Source organism: Aptenodytes forsteri, unplaced genomic scaffold (genome assembly GCF_000699145.1).
Source record: "Aptenodytes forsteri isolate BGI_AS27 unplaced genomic scaffold, ASM69914v1 Scaffold350, whole genome shotgun sequence".
In the NCBI taxonomy this organism is placed as follows: Eukaryota; Metazoa; Chordata; class Aves; order Sphenisciformes; family Spheniscidae; genus Aptenodytes; species Aptenodytes forsteri.
Window position 1 is genome coordinate 20713 of NW_008794540.1, and position 22398 is coordinate 43110.

The 22398-nt window shown below is 38.0% G+C and overlaps 1 protein-coding gene across 1 annotated transcript in view; it reads right to left on the reverse strand.

Annotated features, from left to right (window-relative positions):
- Positions 1 to 22398, reverse strand: part of ARHGAP42 (Rho GTPase activating protein 42) — a gene marked incomplete at its 3' end in the record, with an annotated part of 116357 nt that overhangs the window by 19768 nt on the left and 74191 nt on the right. Inside the window, exons 4-8 of the mRNA XM_019470208.1 lie at positions 22070 to 22171; positions 17442 to 17552; positions 10142 to 10246; positions 6112 to 6241; positions 1838 to 1938 (exon numbers count right to left, since the gene is read on the reverse strand). Of these exons, the coding sequence (XP_019325753.1) occupies positions 1838 to 1938; positions 6112 to 6241; positions 10142 to 10246; positions 17442 to 17552; positions 22070 to 22171 (549 nt within the window). The remainder of the gene's footprint in view (positions 1 to 1837; positions 1939 to 6111; positions 6242 to 10141; positions 10247 to 17441; positions 17553 to 22069; positions 22172 to 22398) is intronic.

Sequence of the window (22398 nt, forward strand, 5' to 3'; positions counted from 1 at the left end):
ATGAGAACAAGGGCTAGCGATTGTGAGACTTCTGCCAGCCGCTTGTAGAACGCTTCATCTGCCTCTTCATCCTGGTTGGGTGGTCTATAACAGACTCCCAGCAGGATATCTGCCTCGTTGGCCTTCCCCCTCATCCTTACCCATAAACACTCAACCATATCACTCCTGTCTTCAATAAGAGTAAGGAGAAGGATATGGAATCATAGAATCGTTTAGGTTGGAAAAGACCTTTAAGATCATCAAGTCCAAACGTAAACCTAACACTGCCAAGTCCACCACTAAACCATGTCCCTAAGCACCACATCTACACATCTTTTAAATACCTCCGGGGATGGTGACTCAACCACTTCCCTGGGCAGCCTGTTCCAGTGCTTGACAACCCTTTTGGTGAAGAAATTTTTCCTAATATCCAACCTAAACCTCCCCCGGTGCAACTTGAGGCCATTTGCTCTTGTCCTATGGGGAACTACAGGACAGTCTGCATCACCTTTATCCCTGGGAAGGTGATGAAGTGAATAATCCTGGAAAGCACTTCCAAACATATTAAGGACAGAAACGTGACTGGAAGTAGTCAGCATGGATTTAATGAAGGGGAAATCATGCAGGATCAACTTGATACCCCTCTACAATGTGATGGATGGCTCAGTGAATGATGGAAGAACAAAGAATATTGTTTATCTCAACTTTAGCCAGGCTTTCGACACTACTACATCCTCATAGACAAACTGGTAGAGTACAGGCTAGATAAGTAGATGGTGAGGTGGACTGAAAACTGGCTGAACTGCTGAGCTCACAGCAGAAGTGTAGCTGCAGCCAGTCACTAGTGGTATGCCCAAGGGGTCAATACTAGGGCCAGCACTGTTAAGCATGAATAGGAATAAACCCAGGCACCAGGACAGGCTGGGGCTGACAGGATAGAAAACAGCTTGGCAGAAAAGGACCTGCAGGTCCTGGTGGGCAACAAGTTGACCGTGAGCCAGCAATGTGCCCTTGCAGCAAAGGCGGCCAACAGGCTCCTGGGCTGTATTAGGCAGAGCATTGCCAGCAGGTCAAGGGAGGTGATCCTCCCCCTCTTCAGCACTGGTGAGACACATCTGAAGTGCTGTGTCCAGTGCTGGGCTCCCCAGCACAAGAGAGACAGTGATGTACTGAAGCAAGTCCAGCTAAGGGCTACCAAGGTGATTAAGGACTTGGAGCATCTGTCACACGAGGAGAGGCTGAGAGAGCTGGGACTGTTCAGCCTGGAGAAGGGGCATCATATCAGTGATTTATCTATAAATACCTGATGGGAAGTAGTAAAGAAGACTGAGTCAGATTATTCTCAGTGGTGCCCAGTGAAAGAGCAAGAGGCAATGGGCACAAACTGAAACACAGGTAATTCCATCTGAACTTAAGAAAAAGCTTTTTTTACGGTAGTCAAACACTGAAACAGGTTGCGGGATCTCCGTCCTCAGAGATATCTAAAACCTGACTAGACACAGGCCTTGCTGACCTGCTCTGGTTGACCCTGCATTGAGCATGGAGATTAAACTAGATGATCTCCAGAGCTCCCTTCCAAACCTCATCCATTCTATGATTCTGTGCAAATGTGATTGATTTCCTATGCATTTGCAACCACCACATTAGAGAAGTGATTTAATATGTGGTTTATATACATTTTAAAAGAAATATTTTTATTTAAATATTTATCTATGCTATATAAGACTTGCATTGCTTCATATATGAAAACAGCTTTATGCTTTGTTCACCACATTTTTTTCTTTTAACAGTTCCTGAATACTTAATATAAAACATGGAATATACAGTTCATGTATGCATTCATGGATGTGCAACTCACCACTTTCCCACCAGATTTTGTTTCAGCTATACTCATTGTAAATGTTTTTGTTCCTTTATCGTATGTGCAGTAATGTTTCACCCAAGTAAATCCAAGAGGTCCTAGATTAAAGAGAGATAGTATTAAAAATAATTATTTTGGCATTTTATCACTATTTTAGTTGGAGTTAGATAGAGAAATGAAACATAACAGCATCCACAAGTAGCCTACAAAATTAAAAACTCCCCTAATTTTTTAATTTGAACATATTGTTCAGGTATAATTTTCAAATATTGCAGCTTGATGAGGTTGCCCAACAAAGTTCCAGCAGACTGATTTTCTTTGGCAACTGGATGGGTAACAGCATTTTACTAGGGTAGATAGGCAGGAGACAGGCAAGATCCTGAGGATTTTTTTGCCTAGGAAATACAGTTGAAGATTTTATCAACCCAAGTGAAGCACTAGGATTCAGTATTACATCCTTTCTCTGAGGGAAACCTTGAAGTCTGGTATTAGATCCAGAAAATTGGATGAAGTAATGAAGTCAGAGTGCATTTCCCTTTACTTTCAGAGTTCTTGTCAAAGGTAACAAATGCTTTTGGTGGTATCATAGGAAGTCTATTCTTCTACCTGTTACCTTCAGGGAGTGGGTAGAATGGCATTGGCTCAGAGACAGATTTAATCTTACGTAGTTGAACACTGGAGGGTGATTTCATTATGGAAAAAGAAAGGAAGGAAAGGAACAGTGGACTCTCAAACAATAGTGGTTTAGAGATGAGGGATAAAATGCTGGGTGGCAGAGGTGGTGCCTTCAGCAAGAAACATTGGCCTTTTATGCCTTGGAAGGGGTCCTGCTGGGGAAGAGGTGGCTGTAACAGTGGCACACAACTGACAGCTTCCACAAACTAACAATTGCATGCACTCACAAGACCAAAGTATAATGTACTTAGGGATTTACTAGTCTTCTATTTAGATAGCCATACATGAATCTACAGTGATCCCCAAGTAAGTGGATGTATGCCTTATCCTGGGGAGGTCACACCACACTTCTTAATCCTACTGCAAAGTATAGGATTTCTAATGCAGAAGCTGTTTTCACTCCTGGATTACCCAGAGCTTTGCTCAGGCATTGCTGTGAACCTTTGTTCACTAATCTAAACACAAAACCCTCTTGAGCTTAAGCTCAATGGTATTTTAAACTTTGGCCGCTAATCTAGTTTAGATACAGGTATTTATAATGTGTTCTTTGCTGTGAGGACACAAAGTAAATCCTCCTACCATTTCTATAATTCTCTCCACATCCTAGAAGTACAGTCAAGATCTCCCACAATTTTCTGGAAAAAAATATGTTTACTGTAGCACAGAGGACAAGTTAAGCTCCCAAGATTCTTACAGATAGATCTGGAGGGGTGGTGCGCTGCAGAGGACAGGATAATTCAGGTTTTTGCAGTGTGACTGCTCCCCCTTGGGCCAGAACATTATGGCTATAACTACACTGGTTAATAAACAGTGCTGGCAGCATTCCCAGTCACTAGGTAACACATAGTCAACAGGTAACTTGGACAAAGCTTCTTGATTTTTGAGGATAAGAAATTTAGCACAGAGGGTGGGATATTCTGTGCAAGCTGGTCTCAGTGGCAGAGTACAGCCCCATTTATTTTACTAACATTGGCACAGCTTCTGGGTACTCCATCGCAGAGACCAAACACGATGGCTGTGTGTGAAGAGGTACCAAGAAGGAAAAGTGTTTCTTTCCTCTTGGACAGCATTATGCTTCAGAGCCTCACATTCAAACATGGCCCCTCTCTGCAGAGCCATCACAAATGTAGGTGCCAAAGTAAAATACATATATAAAATGCAGTACTGTAACTACTGCTTAAAGTCAGAATAGGAAAGGATACTTTCAACACATGTGATTTTCCATTTCATTTCAATGGGAGTTACTCATGGGAAAAATATGATATTGATTTTTCAAAGTACAGTATATCTGGACCTTTTAATTCTTTTTAAAATGAAAGAGCTCTGAGTTAAAAAAAATGTATTTTAAGGGTTTTGTGTTTGCTTTTTGAAAAAAAATGTAAACAGTTATATAAAAATGAAAGGTGTTAAAAACAAACTTAGTAGTTTTGCTATAGATACAATGGCTTTGCCTTCTAAATGTAGCCTTCCACAAAGGTGGTGGATATGCAAGAGATTGCATCAGTCATGCAAGTCAGATGTCTGGCAATCCACAAATGTAGATGTGGAAATTTACACGGTCTGTTACGCTGTCTCGGAGAAAGTTCTCCCATTGCCTGCATTTTGCAGGAAAGTAATGTCATGAATTGACCAGTCAACTGGGTACCCAGCCTCAGAAGTCAGCTGTTTTGTTCCTATATTGTAACTTATTTTCACTTAGCAAAACAAAATCTATAATAATGTTAAATCAATTTTTCCTCCGATGGCATTTCATTAACTCTTTTAACATATATAAGAAGGATGAGCACTCTCAAAGCAATTTTAGATGAGTTTAGAAGTTATCTGTTTTTCATTAAAATTTGTAGCCAGAAGCCTACATTGCAACTTTAAGTCTGTTACTCATGACCGTCCATTTGAATAAAAACAATTTATGGCCTACTACCATTTTTTCAAAAAACATATTTACCACCATGCTTATCACCAATAAATATATACAGGATTTAGTTTTACTCTCATGAATAGCAAGTATTTAACCCAGTTGTCCGAAATTTCACATGAGCCTATGTAACTAGTACCTTCCCCACTGACACAGAAATTACAGACCCTGCTACTCTTACTCCAGAATAAACTAATGAACGAATTTCTTTTCAGTAAGAGGATGTCAAGTTGGCCTCTCACTGTGTAATGAAGCACAGCATGTGCCCAATGCTTCACTCCTTTTCTCCCTCCCCCATTAGCAGGGCTCAGTGTAATTTCCACTTAACACAGGTTTCTTTTATCATTATTACTCAATTAAAACATAGAGGGTCTTCTTAAAACTTTCAGTGCTACTGAGGGTAAAAGTGGCTGAGGTTAACTATGATAAGCATTGAGGATTCTTTCTTTTAGCTCACATATGGAATAAAGATTAATTTCACAATGTTATTTGGAAAATCAATTATCTATAACTCCATGTAGTCTCTTGAGTTATCATCTAAAAGGGGAGCAGTGAAGAAGATATCCTCAAAACTGAGGTCAACTGGGGTCAAGTCTGACATGGGAATTCTATATCCAGATGCCTTCTATTTATTTTTAGATTGAGAAATCAGGTGCGAAGTTGTATTTAATAATTTTTGTATGAACGTCAAACTTGCACAAGCTTGTACACACTATCTCAAAACACTGCTATATACTTTTCTAGTGTCAGGCTGATTCCACAGCAAATAGAAAAATAAATAAATAAATATATAAATCTGGGTACCCCATGCAATGAAAACTATTTTACTGAGGGTTTTGCATGATCCTGCCTAACACAGCTAGTTCGGCTTAGTTTTCTATACTGGTTAGAGTGTAAAACAGTGGCAGCTGATATTTCAGGTGACGTATAGTTTTGAATTGTCCCATTGGACTTTTCACATATTTCCTGGTTCTGTTTTCATTCATAGCATGATTTATTGCTAGGCTCTTCCAAGTAGTTTCAGACACTTATGACAACTTTAGTTCTACTCCTTCATTTAGTTCACCACTTCATTCTCATGTCTCATGAAGTGAATAAAACATAGGATAGATTTGTAGCTATTTTGAAGCTGTCAGTCTGTATTTAGATGGCTTTTCTTCTTACACGTTTGTTTTCCATTATGTGCATGTTCATTTACTCTTAAGGTGGTTGGTACAAGGTACAAGTTGCTCCTGCTGGGTGAACTATGGGCCCTGTTCAAGCAGAGAAAGTACAGGAGACAGCAGAGTTTGCAGGTAGAGCCAAAGCAGAGTGCTGGGAGCTTGCAGCTTCTGCAGCAAAGCATAGGGCAGCCAGCCAGAGCAGAGCTTGCTACCAGTCAGCCACTGGGGTGGCCAATAGCAGGGACCTATCCACAAAGACCCAGGGGGCAGGAGTTGAGTTGCTTACAGGTGTTTTGATCACATTCCATCTGACTGTAGCTACTCTGAGTGCTTTTTGAAAAGTTAAACACTTACTTTTCTTTTGAACCTCTAAATCATTTGGAAAGCAACCATAGCAGGTCTGCAGACATTCAAACACAGAGCTGTTGTGTTGTCCTGCTAACTAAACCGTCTTCTCATCCTTGCATTTGTTGCTGTGCCTTTCAAATCAAATTAAAAGGTACATCTGTTTTACTCACGTTTCTCCTGCACATAGAGATAGCCTTCCATTGTCCATTGACTTGGTGGTCTGTAATCCTGGTTGGCTGATTTCATTCTTTGCATGAGTCTCTCCACTTCCTGCCTAGTGCTTTCAAAGTTATTCCGGGTCTAATACCCAGAAAAAGAAACAAACAAAGAACCACATTATCTCATGCAAGTACTAAAAAACAATGAAGAACTAATTACTAATAATGCCAAGGATACTGTATCAGAGACCAACAGAAGCATTTGCTGGAGACATAAAAGGAAAAAAAAAAAGCAATAAAGAATAATACTCTTCATTGCTCTAGAAGCCTAGGAATAACATAGTAATGAAGAGTTCAACTTAAGCACAGAAGTGTAAAGGAAACAGCTGAGAATAGTAATGTTCCTCTTTCTGCAGGTCACTAACCTCAGAAAGGAGGTCTTTCTGCAGGTCACTAACCTCAGAAAGGAGGTCATTTCATATCTTTAGGTATGCTTACACAGTATTTTGCAGACAGATGCAGGCTTTCTCTCTGTGTACTCCAGGATACACAGACAAAAGCCAGGCTAAACTAGAAGCTGCTGATAGCATAGCCCCAAACCTGAAGTAGTAAGTCCCACTGAACCACTTGAAGTACAGTGCAGAAAACATGACTTTGGGTTAATGCCAGGCTAATGCCTCTAGATGGCTGCGGTCTCTCCACAAGAGGAAGAGACAAATACACTGTGTATCTGTATCTGCAGTCCACAGCTGCTGATACCCAGAATAGTCAGGTTACCGACACTGTCATGAACATTTTTTGATAGGACTATGCAAACACCACAGTTAAGTATAACTTAAATATGCTAGGTAAGAAACAGGTGACAAGTGGCAGAACTGTGCCAAAAGCATGGAAGGACTGTGTCTGTCCTAAATATCGTGTGTGTAACCAGGCATCTGGCCAAGCAAACAATCAGGTACAAAAGTGGGTTATGTGTATTTGCTATCTATATACATGTAAATGGACATTTTTTCCTGTTGAATTCAGTGAGACCAGGGTTTCCCTCCACACACCTAGCACAGTATAATAGAGGAGAATTATTATGAGGTGCCAGAGGTTTGATAGGTTGCTACTAATATGCCAGATGTTGAACACTTTGTTCATACAGGTAATAGAAAAGAATAAAGATTTTTGTAACGTTTCTGCAAAGTCATCTTATGGACTCTAATCCTGACTAGTCAAAAAGATACTTTCAGGACTTTATACACTGGTGAATACTTTCCCCTTTTTGTGGACCATTCACGGAGTTGCACAGTAGTAATAATACACATTAAATCTTCTTCTTGAACACAAACATTATTATTAGAGGCAGAGGTAAAATTCTCCTCTGAACTTTTCAGATGGTATCCTTAGGGTGAAGTATCAGTTCAGACCAAACTTAACCGAGGTCATTTTGAGACCTTCAAGAGGGACACGCCATTGAAGGGAGGAATGTCCCCATTTTGAGAGCTTATCTCTGTTTGTCTGTTAGGTTTTTAACTACTACTTTTAAGCAGCCAGGACTTTGAATCAAATTATAGAAGACAAAGCCAAACGGACATACAAAGTACACCACTGGCCAGCTGAAACAGTGAAAGCAACAACAGGTCATGTTAGGACATGGTGACCTGTTAAAAGCTGTTGGTCTGCCACTACTCTGCTACTCCTACGGCTGTTACTGCTCCTGCTCTAACCTGTAGGACAATTTTAAGAACAGAAACAGCAGTTCAGGTCAACTATTCTCCAAGACCTTAACACACAATGCAATAGAGAGGAGTACTTTTGACAGCTACAACAGACAGGCTGAACACAATTTTCCCTGAACACTGTCAGTTTGTCTTTCCCTACATTTTTAACTTCAATCTGAGGTTGGGTGATGCTCTGAGTGACAAGTCAGTAGATAGCCCAGCTGGCAAAAGGAAGCTGTGGATCTAGATCTGGAGCCAGAATTCAAACTTCTGTGTAACAGCAGTGAATGATGTACTGTATACCACTATATCTTCATGTATATGTTTCTCTGATGTGTAAATATAATAAAAAATAATATCATAACACATTGTTTCTTCTGCCTAAATTTACATCTCCCCCTACCTCTGTAGTCTATTTACAACTTCAAGTTGTACTTACATAATATTTAAGAAGAGATTAAGTTAAAGTATTTCTTATTTAACATTGAAATGGAAAAAATCCTTTACGAATTCTGTTTTTGTAGATACGAACATAGAAGATACTAACACATTCTGACTTACAATACCAGTTTTGGTCTGTGCTGTGGGCTAATGCTCCTCTCAGAACTTGCCATATTAAAGTAAGTAAATCTCTGGACAGAAGCACATTTTTCACCCTTTCACTGAAACTGTGCTGTGCAACAACACTGACCCCTTGTGCCTTTATCTGAAAGAGTCTTTGTAGCAAATACATAATTTGAAAGGACAAGGGGCTGAGATGCTCTAGACAGAGAACATTTGCATTTCAATCCAAAAGGAAAAGGTTAATCATCCAGGAGGTTTTGCCTTATTTCCCCAAGCAGCGTTTTAAATGGGATCTATACCTACGTATGAACAACAGACATAAAAGAGGAAGGGGCTACAGAGGTGTGCTGCACATATTTAATTGCAGCAAAACCTGGAAGAGTGCAGTACTCCTAAGAATGCAGATGTACATTAACAGTGCTAAGGCAATGCTGTCTTCCAACTTTGAGGCAACATATGCCTCTCTAATAGCAAAATGCTACAGTGTTTTATTTTCCAGTAACCCACGGGGAATAGCAGTTGAGCACAGTAAAGTGCTCTTGTACTCGCAGACCTGTTTCATACTCCCTAAGTTCAGTGGCCAAGCCACTATCCATAAAAGCCGATGTCAGATCTTCTAAACTGTTGTAGTTTTGATTCTAGTGGAGCTACAAAAATTTCTGTTGAGAGAGTATCTTTTCTTGAAAGAATGAAATGGGAAAGAAATGGAGTCACCCCAAAAATATAGCATATATGCTATAGCATGTATCTATAGCATAGATGATAGAATTCCTTCACTTTTTTTAAATTTGTTCTGTACTCTGAAGTTACTTGTCATGAAAAATGTAGGGCTGGCCCAATATTAACAGGTTGAACCTCACTTTTTGCCTTAAAAGCAAGTGATAGTGGTTCTAATGCAAATCAGGTGTAAAGATGTTTTGTATCTACTTACTTGTATGTCCATGGAAGGGTAACATCTGAGTTATATAGTGAAATAAATATACACTTGTATACAGCAGCTATGATGAGTGGAAAAGTACGCTGATTAAATGCATTTTTGTTATTTCTGAAAGCTACAGAATTTTTGGGTACAGTTAATCTCATATGGCTCTTACTACCAAATTCAGACCAATCTACAGCAAAAGATCCATCTGCTCAGTTGAGAGTAACTCTCTACACAAATAACAGACTCTTTCTTCTCGTGGAGCGTAATGCTCATGAGAGCTGCTCACTGTGGAGGAAGGCCTTACCAGTTCTCTGATGCGGATAAAATAAATCCAGAGAGCAGCCAGAGCATGGCTTCCCAAGTATGCTTTATACTCAGTGGGAAGCTAGCAGACAGCAGGACAAGCTTATTGCGGCAATCTGTGATCTTAAAGAAACAAACTGCATCATTCTATACCAGTTGGAGCATTTTTGGGACATCCACTTACTCCAGAAGACAGGCCCCACTCTCAAGAAAGCATTTACACATGTTTAAACCTATCTGGACTACTGCGTTTTCTAATCAAAACTTGTCTGCTATCCTGCTTTTCTGGTTCTCGCTCCCAAAATTTTGACCTGGAAATCACAAATTGACTATCTGAAGATTAATTTTTCCAAAGCTATTTGCTGACAAGAATCTTCATTACATTAACTTACCAAAAATAACTTTTGCGTGTTCATATAATAATTTGATTTCAGCTTACTAAAACATTGCAAGATTTAGAGTTCCAATAAAGTGCTACGAGTCTACTTTAATGTCCTAAAATTAAATTAGCAAACAAAATGGTGTAAATACAAATCATCCTTACATTCTGCAAATTGAACTGCAGCTGCTGCTTGTATGGTGCAAACTCCTGAGCCAGTTCATATCCTTCATGGTAAAATGTAAATAATCCTTGAAGAAAGGCCAAGAGCTGAAAAGGTAAAATTGAGAAGCATTATGTATTTTTAACACGCACTTTTAATGCTATGTAACACAAACAGAACATACAGTAACTTACAAGGAATAGGTATTGCCTGCGATAGTGAAAAAAATAGTTCTTAGCAACTGCTACACACTTCTTTTGTTCAGGTGAGTATTAGAAAGCAAAAAATAAAGACAGTTGATTTTCTATTAGTTTTTAGCAGCAAAATACAGCAAACCATCAGCAAAAAGCATTCTGTGTCTTTGTTCCTGAAACACTCTAAGCTTTCATTACTCGCAATAGCAAAGCTTTGCTGAGCAAGGAATCCATGGTCAGACCTTAAGAAAGAGAGGTGTTAAACAGGCTTTTGTGCCATGAAGTTGTCATTTCCATAATAATTTAATTCACTGTCATAGTCATTTTGTCCACTATTTCAGCTGGAGTCTTTGTTGGTGTGCATTTTCCAAGTTTATACTTTCAGAGTTCAAGGCTTTTTTCTTCAAAATATTTTTTCACTTTCTTCATAGTAATTGCTTGGGCTATGACATATTTTCCACAAATGAGACTCTTGAAAGTATGTTTTGGACAACTTAATACAACACAAGAAATCCAGACTATTTCTTCCTGCTCTGAACAAAATGCAAACTCTACCTGGTATGTCTGTGACCGACTCCAACAGACCAGTTGAAGTCAGTACATATCCAGTTGAAAATTCTTTTTAAAGTTTGCTTTAAAATAATGATTAAGTACTAAAAAGTGCAACTAGATTTCCTGAATGCTTATTTTAGCTGTTGAATTAATGCATTCCTACCACCTATTAGTTTTAAAAGCCTTCTAACTTAATTCTGTTCTAAATTTAAAACATGTTTTGACATTGCCGTAAGTCTTCTTACTTGCCATTAAATAACAAGCATTTAATTTTTTATAATGGACTGTTTTCTTTGTATATATAATCTAGCTTACATACAACCAAGTAAAGAAAACAACAACAAAAAAGAGATATTAACTTGGATGTACAATAACAAAAGCTACAACAACAGGACAGATTTATCTTAGTATATTACAGCCACTGAAAAGCTAATCATCTAGGCTAAGTAACTGGCTGTCCAGGCTGCCTCCTAACTCAGTAAAAAAACACAGGTATTCAAGAGCATAATTCTTTTTCCTTTTTCAGACTTCTCTTTCAGGACGCGATGAATGATCCAATGGAAACATTTATCTCTCTCCATCGACTATTGAAGTAGCCTACACTCAGGCAACAAAAATGCCATCATTCATATTTAATGCACTTTTCTTTGTGTTACCAGTACCATAGATTATTTTAAGTGAAACAGCTTAAAAATGTAGCTTTTACTGTGTTTACATTTTCTTTAAATTTACACTCAGCCCTACTTGAAGAAGCGTAGTTAAATTGTTCTGCCCCCCTCTTTGCTACAGCTCACTAAGAGACTGCTGTACTAAGGCAACAAATATATTTCAGGGGAATAGCTAAAATAATATTTTGCAATTTTAAAGCCCCATCCATTCCAGCATCACAAGACATTCCACACCCTTTAACGTGCAAAATTACACAGCTTGACCAATGAGAGATCAAGAACACAGCTCTCTGGGCAGAGGCGCTAACATGATGACTTGCTGCTACCAGACTGAAGTCTTGCTCTCCCCTTCCCGTTCCTCCTCCCTTTCCCCACTCAGCTTTGTCATGCACCCCACACATCCTTGTGCCAGCTCTGGCATTGCTGCGCCCTTCAGTGAGCATCTCTGCCTTGGGAAGCCTGCTGTTTTGCTGCATTAGTAAGTTAAAACAGTTCGAGGTTAACAGACCATCAGTGCTGGCACAAATAGAAGCATGAAGGCATGGCTGGGAGAAGGACTTCCCCCTTGGTTTTTACTGGTATTGCAGGATCAGATGAAACCCTGGCCTCAGGCAGAGGTGGTGAAAGCCCATGTCTGCCCAGTAAGTTGGTCATGGAGCCTGAAGAACTGAGAAGATCCTTGGGCATAAAAGCCACTTTTTGTGGGGCCTCTATGATGGGCGTGAATTCCTGAACCACATCCCACCATCAAACAAACAATGAAGGCAACACAGTCAAGTGAAGGGCTCCACAGCTTGTGTAAATTGTCTCAGCTTTATATGATCATCTGCCCAGCTGAAATCATTATCTCAGTTAAGGACCTGGCCCTGCAAGTCTCTTACTGGTTATTCAAGTGGTTCTGAGGAAGGTCCAAATACAACAATCTATCTTAAAATCTCCAATTATGTAAATAGATAGAAAGAGTTCTATAATTTTAAGGTTTATAATGTAATTCTAGAAAGAATTACATAAAAGAAAGAAAAGAAAGAAAACTAATCTTCCTTTTTTATGAATAAAGTATAAAATAAGTAAGTAAATTACAACCAAGGCTCTGCTCTGGCTCCAGCTGTGCAAAGCCCCTGCCCACAGTCTAGATCCAGTTACTCATCCATGTCCCCAACTACAGCAGCATAACTACTCCTGGGCTTACTCTGACTTGCTTCAGTCAAAAGGATGTGGATTAACTTAACCTGTAAGTAAGAGCCTGCTGCTAAACCCACCCCTTTCAGCTAAAGAAGCACTGCAGGAGCAATATGAGCGCTCAGCAAAACTGCAGCCAAAGCAGAATGTTAGAGCATACCAAAATTATAATAAAGGAACTAGTGGGAGAAAGTTTCAGTATATGTCAGCTTATGCCTGAATTTTAAAGATCAGTTTAAAGGGCACTTCTGGAGAATGTACTATAAACCGTTTAAATTTCAGCTTCAATACTTAAAGAAAACCATTTTCCACCATACAAAACGCTTTTACGGAGTACATGGAGAAATACTGAGGAGGAAAATATTTAACACAAGATGGCAGCAAAGCTGAATTTATCAGAAAGCAAAAAAACAGCAGCAAAAAAACCCTGAGAAAAATCTGAATGCATTTTAGTTGAAGTACTGCTCAGATATTCTGGCAGTTGTGCATTGCAGAAGATCTGGCCTTGAGGTTCTCTTGGTCAAATACTCTCTGAGCACTTAGAAAAACAGAAATAAAAGTAAAAATACGCTTATTTTATGCAAGCCTATTCAAGTTCTGTGTTGAAACAACTGACACTGAGGATGGTATTTGCTTCTATGTATGCGTCACTAGTGGTGGAAGAACAGGGATCAGAAAACGCCCTGTACCCAATGGGCCTGTGCTGTTAAGACATCTTCATAACCACTTCCATCAGGACAGGTACAGCCATAGCATTGCATGGAGGAGATCTAAAAGCCAAGGACTTTTGCCCTAGGCTTATGTTCACAGTGGGGTTTTCTTTCTGCTGGTGTTACAAGTGGCACTGCTGCTAAAGGCAGGATTATAATTTTAAAGAGATTTATATTAAATAATATTTATTATATTAAATAATAAAGAAAAGAAAACCAGCCCTTTTTTCTTTCAAAAAAGATTTTCAGAATGTATTTTGAGGTGGTCTTCACATGTAAAAAGGTGATTTATTTCACCATACATCACATACAATGGCTGATGTGTTCATATCAACAAATTTTCATTTCAACAAGTGCCTTATAGTTACTTCAATCTGAGTATCTAATCAGTTCCATCAATAAAAAGTGAGGTCTGAGCTCCGTAATACAATGCTACTCACTACCCCAGCGTTGCGAGGATTTCAACACAGAACCTGAAACAAAATCCAAGCACTTCTTGAGACTGTATTTATTTTTATGTAGAGCTGGTGACCTCAAGACTGCCTGGTCATTTCATTCTCACAGGAAGAAGACTGTACTTAGGTTTCGGATAGGGGAGGAATTTAACCTTTGGCCTGCAGCACATCAGCCAGAAGTCCCTGTCTCCCTGTTTTCATTTTATTTATAAGTAGATAGCACCAGAAGGTACTTATCCATCAGATTAAAGTGAATGTAGTTAATAATGTAGAAAATCCAAGGAAGAGGAAATTGAGTTTAACATCCACAGTGAAGTCTCATGGAACTGCATGCAATTACAGGCAGGGTTTGTTGGTTGTAGTTTTTTTTTTTTCTTCTTAAAATAAACACTTCTGGACTTTCATGACATTTAACGGACCACCCTCACATTTCAGATAGCTTACTGCTTATGAGCTGTGTGCCCTGATTCCTACAGGCCAAGGAAGTCCTGGCATTGTTGAGGGACAAAGTGGAGCTCTAGGAAGGAGTTTGTATTTCTCCTAACAACCATAACATCCTCAGAAAGCTGCGTTGGTTTGGACTATCTTCTCTGGGCCCACGAGGGCAAAGCTAGGAACAGAGATTATCGTCACTTACTTTGTTTTGTTGTTTAACTTGCTGTAAAGCAAATTTTAAAACTAATTTGTCCTTGAGAAAAAGTTTAAATTCATGATCTGTATGAAAAGCTTTAGGTTGTTGGTTTTTTTTTTTTGGCTTGAAAAAATCAAGATCTAGGAGGATCACAAATAGGCAGCTGGCAGTTACTCACACTCTAGTGCACATTAGCGACTCCTTGAGACAAGATGCAGAGAGCAGCAGAGAAATCCAGGGCCTGAGGAGCAGCTGCAAAAGTCTACTCTGAATATTATAATCCTCTATCCAGAGTATGAGTCATTAACATTTTGTACCTTAAAATCTCTCCCCATTCTCCGCCAGGAAGGAACATTCTCCACTCTTACCAACTTCTACTGTTCTACTATCCCAGGTGTAACCCACCTGGCAATTTTTGCTAGACTACTTCTCCCACTCTGGTTCCCAGACCATCCTTATCTTTTGGCATAGACAAACTGAAGATCTTGGAAGGAGCTCCAGCAGATCATTTGCTTTTCAACTTCTACTCCCATGTCATGAACTTATCCTTCTTCCACATGGGCATCACAATTTCCTCCTTCACTGCACTAACAGCCTTTCTTTTATTTTGTTAAACTCTCCTTCAAAGAGTCTATTAGTAACACGTCAGACTGAGAATTATATGGAGACATGACACTGAGCTGATAAATCAGAGACACAGGCAGCACACGCACTAGAAGGCCCCACAACTAGCAGAGCTCCTGAAGAGGAATGTGTGTATAGACACTCCACCAGGCATCTTCTAGCATCTGAACATCCATAGAGCACACAGAGGAAAATGAATAATATGGCACTTCTTTTGATATGTGATTTAAAGTGTTAGGCTTTGTCCTTATCTACTTGCATCTAGGAGCACATGCTCATACTTCCAACATCACTTACATAAACTATGCATTTTTAGAAAGCGTATTTTGAAGACTTTTTTTTTTTCTTTGTCTCATGGTATTGCTGATGTGTATTATAATTCACTTGGCATACTTTGCCTTATGGGTTTTAGTAAATGCTTTTATTCCAGCATGTTTTATGCAAGAGACTAGAAACAAAAAATTAAGAATTTTGAAGGTTCAGAATTTTATAACTGATGTTATAGTTTAAGCGCCATTTTTATTCAGAGTGATTATAAAAAATTCACACCTGGAGCCAGAAGACACTACCTGCAAGGGCTATCATTACCAGTCACCAGAGTATTTCCCGTACCTGTGTGCAACAAACAGCACACCAGGCTAAAATGCCTACGGATCTGACACAGGATAGCAACTGATCCACTCAAAAGTAAATTTTACCTACTGGATGTGTACAACTGGTGACAAAAATACCCAGGTCCACAAGACTGAGTTTACCAGTAACCTCCCCTGCGTTCTTGCTCAGTATCAGCACTGATGAACTGATAAATAGCTCTTTCATTTTGGTAATTCATAGCTGCTGCTGCTGTGATGGCTGACATAGTGTGGGGACAGCTCCTGGTCAAAAGGATAAAGCTCAGTATCTCCAGCTAAATATATAAAATCAAATTTTTTTTTCCTTTCTGTCTAGCACATAGGATGAAAAATGCCCTATTTTAACTATATGCAATTGCACAATAATATTGCCTGATGTACAAAGTCTTCTCAATACAGAAAGTTTCTATTACTTTAAAGGAGCATAAAGCCTTGTATACCAGGGTCAGAGCTAGGTCAAGGTTGCTAGACTTTTCCAGGATGTGAGAGTTTTGCAGAAGTAGACCAAGAGAGAGACTCTGGATTAATCTGTGACAGGTAGAAAAATGTTCTTATTTAGGAATCCGAGCAAAGTTTTAGTCTCTAAGATTTGGCAGCTGTATGCCATAAAGATAGGATTTCTGTAAGTACTGCTTGCTGAATCCAGGTTTGTTGGTTTGCATCAATGTCAAACATTCACTATACAATACATTCTCATCTCATGGAAAGAAGGCATCTGAGAAGCTCTTCTTGGTGACATTGGGTGTTAGAGATGCAATTCAACCTGTTTCACAGTCAAGAGTGCTGCTTTGGTTAGTTACAAGGAAGCTGGAAGATGGTGTGGAGAGAGAGAAGAAGTTATACTTGTCATGTTCCTCTTTCACAACTGATACTCTGCTATGCTCAGTATGCTTAATGGGAAGGAACAGATGACATTGGAAGTTCTCTGTCAAGGGCTACAGGTACTAAGTAAATAAAGCAATTGGCAAGCTAGTCCTGTATGACATGAGCAGTAGTAATACTACTAATATGCCACAGAAATATGCTAGCACATCATATTGAAGCAGCTTTTGGTACTGACTGACCCAGAAGATAGTTAGGGGTGGGGGCAGAAACACAGTCCAGGAGAAAATCCCAGATCTAAATATGGACTTTGAAACACAACTTCATCTTCCTCTTTTATGGCGTGTCAACGTATGCTTTCTTTTATGTGCAAAGTAAACTAAAGACAAATGACTCCACCAACAAAAAAAAAAAACTTACCTATCCTACAGAAAAAACAATTTTTCACTTTATTTCATGTATAACTTAGAAAAACATATGTGTACACTGCCTACATGGAATATTTAAATCCAAAACTTGGCTCAAAATTTCAGCCATGAAACCATGGTATTAGGAAACATCCATTATATGTTGCACAGACACAACATTACATGTTGTTCCATTAAAATGTTACACACACCCCAAGTCATCAGACATTTCACTTCACAGTAGATATGATACACTTACATAAACCTTTAATAAACATGGAAAGTGCCCAAGCTAAGATCCTACTGTCTGTCTACATACAAACAACCTGTGATCACAATTTAAAAAAGAAAGCAAAAAATAGATATTTTAAATTCAATTTTCAGCTTTAAATGCATGCATTCTAAAGAAAATAAAACAGAAATCTTACAGGTTCAACAAATTCAAATTTCTTTTTCTCTTGTACTTCTTGAATTTTAAAAACATATTCTAATGATGCTTCATAAAAGTTTTGATGTTCTCTATCAATCTGTGTATCTGCCTAAAAGACAAAATGAAATATAGACAACATTAATTTACTCTCATGATTGCTTTAAAAATAGATTTTGTCATTAACAAACAGCTCTTCCGTAAGATTACTTTACAAGCTTCATGGGGTTCAGTTTTCTTCCTGAAAATTAGAATACCTACTTAAAATAGCTAAATGCAAGTTTAAGAAGCTAACATTACACATTGTAGCCTCATTCCTTTTCCCCACACCTCTTGATTTCCTCTTCGTTTTTGCACTTTAATATTCTAGTTTTTAGGAGAGCCTGGAGGGAAACCAAGAAAGGTGGCAGCAGGAACTCTGTCCCTGGTATATGGAAAGTTTAGAAAAAGAAATAGAAGAGAGTAGGATAAGAATTAAAGGGAGACAAAAAGATTAATATTTCTATTGAAATGTTTGAGTATCACATGCACTGAAATATACCTATTTCTCAGCCTCAAATACCTTCCCAAGAAGGTACAGACTGTCTCTAACAATGACATCTTGCAACTTATTACTTCATAGTATGAGTCACGTGCTCTTGGAATATAAACATATTTAAGCCCTTAACCTCATAAATCAATTATTTTTCACGTTTTCATTTTCAAATGCAAGAACTACAAGGCAATATTTGTCAGAAATGCCTGAGTAATACCACCCGCCATGAAGATCCAGTACCAAAACAAAGTCTTCTGCCTAAACAACTAAAGAATTAACTCTTATCAGCTGATAAAGAGTAATAGGCTTTCATCCTCAATTTAAACAAGCCATGGGAGAGGGACCTAACAGACAAGCAGTGTGGTATGTGGATAATGCCTAAAGAAGAGATGCAGATTACATTTTAATTAATCCTTCTTCGTAACAAATAATTTTCTCAAGCAATTCCCTTTTGGGCTGCATTAAGTTAGGTTTTGGTCTTAGGTCAAAAAGAAATTTTATCAAGTATTGGCAATATGAGTAAAACCAGTTCAGCTATTTTTGACATATGCCAGTTAAAATATAGCAGTATACTTCTATATATTCTCTAGTTCAATTCTGGCATTAAAAGTAACAAATATGGAAAAATTGGGAAAGCTAAATGTTGCCTTTGCTTGATAGCAAACATTAAAACAGCAAACATATCATAAAAGAGGTTTAGAAATTTTAACAGTACAAGTGCAAAAAGTCAGTGTTTTCCTTCAGGCAGGACTCGGTTATCAATAGCACCATATATAACTAGCATCGCTTCTTAAGGACATGCTACTATCGTGATTTGGCCACACAGGCTCTTAACAATATTGATCCACTTCCCCAGCACAGTGCTCTAGCACTACTTCGAAGTATGGGCTTCAACGATATGTTTCATATGATTCAGTACTAGCATTTCCTTCCCATGCCTATAAAAAACTAATCAGGAGATTAAGTACAAAAACTAATATTATGAAGCAGAAATCAGGCACTTAAAATTCCAGTAATTAAGTGCTTTACCACAGAATTAACTCTGCCATGTGCCATTCATATAGTGTGTTCGGCTACTGTTTTCTTTGATACTCTGTGTTAATAGTTTTATTTCACAAAAATTATATCACCAAGGCAATGCGACATAGTTGAACAGAACCAGGTGCCACCACTTCGGCACATGATCCAGCAAGCCCTTGCTCACAGAAGCGCAGTCAATAAGCACTTGAGACAGACCTCAGCTCTCACATTTAATTGTCAGCAAATAACAGAATCTAGTTTTAGAAATGAGCTCTTTCAGGTTTCGACTCAGAAAAAGTATTTAAACACCTAATAAAATCCATCTCTATTCTGAACAGCATTTAAGCAGATTGTAGTTGTAATGATACTTACGACAACCAAGTGCCATCTCAAATATGCATGGGTTCCTAAATTAAGGCCATAATTACCACTAGTGTACAGGGACTAAATCATAATTTCTAAAATATATCTTCTGTAGAAGCTTATGAATTTTATGTGAACACCGAGGATTCAGATATGCAAGTACCACTTTGAAAGTGATTTTGAAGTTTCAAAAGCTGAAAGGATTTTCACAAGTTTTTCTATGACTTCAAACTGCATGTGAAAAATAAAAAGATTTGATGGATATGATTTTGAGTCTCTACTTGTATGATATCTAGTTATAGTGAGTAATATTTTCATTGATGTAGGATATCACTAAAATATATACCAGAACTTCACATAAGCTTGGAGACTGAAGCCTTTGCTCTATATTTATGCCTGATTCTGGAACAGGTTTCAGAGAAATAAAATCAGGAGTTCAATAACTTTTTCATATCACTCAATTCTGAAAGTCTTCTGCTCCACTGTGGACTTCTGTAGGCAGTGAAAAGACAGTATTATGAAGTTTCTTTTTGATGCTAAAGGAAAAAAAGCCTAATCATCTATGTAAACTGCATAAGCAGTCTTGCAGACTCTTACAATATCCAATACATTTCAATTAGGTGAATATATGCAAACCATTCTCTATAGAATATGTTCAGACCATCAAACTTTAGATGCCTAATTAAGGTGCTCTCAATTGCACTCAAGTGAGATATGTAAAATAGCCCAATACAGTATGAGAACTACTCCTTGTGCATCCCAGTACTCTTTAATCCACATAATGTGATGAGGTACCAAGAAACCTCAACAATTCAAAGAAACAGCGGGTTAAAAAAGAAGTATTTTTCAGTGTGACAGTAGCAGTCAAAAAGTGGTATTCCCATCTCACTAAAAGCATGACGTCAGTTTGAGGCAAGGAATTCCCTTCACTTGCATCGAGCACTAAAGCCCCAGCTGCCAGCACCATTCCATTCGTGGCTCTGCTGTGGGCTGCTCCAGCGAACTCTTCCTGGACACATAGGCTATAAATGGGGCTCACCCAAACCACTCTGGATGTGAGTCAACAGCTATCACTTCGATTTCAGGCCAGGAATTGGTGCTTGGCCTCCTTTTATTTACAATACAGATACAGGCCAAAAGTCTCCCTGGTTAATGTTTTTGGTACTGATTTGCTATTGTACCTTCTGCTTATGGTGGATCTATGTTGCTGATCCAGCACACTTACAGCAGCATAAAACCGGGGAAGACAGAAATGACAAGTTATGCCCTATATGCTTTACAAGTGGGGCATCCAGAAAAGCAAAAAACTCAGCCTCAGTTACAAGATTTTAAATCCAGAGATGTCACTTAAGGACACAGTGGAAAAATTTACTCTGGTTTTCCATTAGTTTAAATACTTGAGCCAAATCCATTGTTATTCTACCACAGTTTATTAGATTCACAGTTGTTACTTTTCATTTCAGTTGCTCTTTTTAGACTTTAATTATTCTCACGTCTCAAGAGTAAAATATTTTATTATATTTTATTTATATTCTAGAGTAAATTGGTGCTTAAGTTCACTTTTCCACATTTTGGTACAACATTAAGTGTTTTGGTTTTTTTTTTTCTCAGCTGGTGCTTAGCCTCTAACAGAACTGCTTCTTCATCAATACACAGGATATTTAGGAAAAGTGAAAGCTGTACATATAAAACTTTGACATACAAGTGGAACAATTAACCAATCCTACATAACTAATGTGTTATCTAGACTGTTTATTATATAGACAGCTATGGCAATTCAGGAGTATAAACATTATTACAAATTTTGAATTGCTAAGCCTCATTTAATTCAAATTATAGTATTATTGTTAAACATGAAAAAAAATCCTACAATTTGTGACTGAGTGATGGCCACATCTTCTGTGAAAACTCCATCAGCAAACTAATCCCCCATGATTTAAGAGTCACCGTGACAAACGTAATCCCATCACAATAATTTTTAATAATTTTAATATTTTATTTAAAAATAAAATTTTTGGCACAAACCCCAAAGTGTTGTTGATATCAAATTGCTGGTTTACTGTAATTTGCCTCAAAGACAAATCATAATTATTTTTACCAGCATACTGAAAAGCCCTGGAATCTTCCTGTTAAACTAGAAGTCTTCATGGTTTGTTTTTTTTTAAACAGGAAAGAATTAGCCATACAGATTCTTCAAAGCTGAAGTTGTGGATACAATTTCAGGGCATGATGCTGCATTCCCAGAATAAGGTGAAAAAGAGGAAAAAAGAAGCATAAACCAGCATCATTAAAGTGACCTCAGTTCAGTCTCCCAAATTAAAATTTATGTGAAACAGAAGCATAATTTCATTGAGCAATAAATTAAATAGCAAAAAAAGCAATTAATTATTTGACTTTCAAATATTCCACATATATCTTATAAAAGTCACATTTTTATTGTAGTAATATAATTCTGTTGTTGCAACCAATAAACATTAGCTGTACTTGAAGTACACAAAGTTGGACATGCAGAACATTGTCTTGTTAAAATAATTAACTCTTACTAGGGTCATATTAATCCCTCTCAATAATTTATATTCACAACAAGCGTGACTACAAGAAATCGCCACAATTTCACATTAACAAAATACAGCATGTCTTGAAGAGAACCAGTTTGTTATCATGATCTCTACGCAAATGTGAAACTGGGTAAGGGTTTGTTTAGTACTTACATCTTGCAAATGAGATTCTTTCTTCTTTGCTGATAAATTTAAGTGCTTCTCTAGGATGGAATAATATTTCTCACTTTCTTTGTCAAACTTCTTCTTCCCATCCTGAAAAACAAAACATTGCCAAGTAAAGTATTTGACTACATATCACAGCTAACTTAAATTAAAGGAAAGAATAGGTGCCAAAATATGCCTGGTTATAAAGCCATTTTTGTTGGTTCCTATGTTTTTAGGGTTTAATTCTAAATTGGGCCTGAACATGTCAGGAGGACTGATTCAATTATTAAATGCAATATTAAGCAGGATTTTTCCCATAAATAATAAACCTTTAC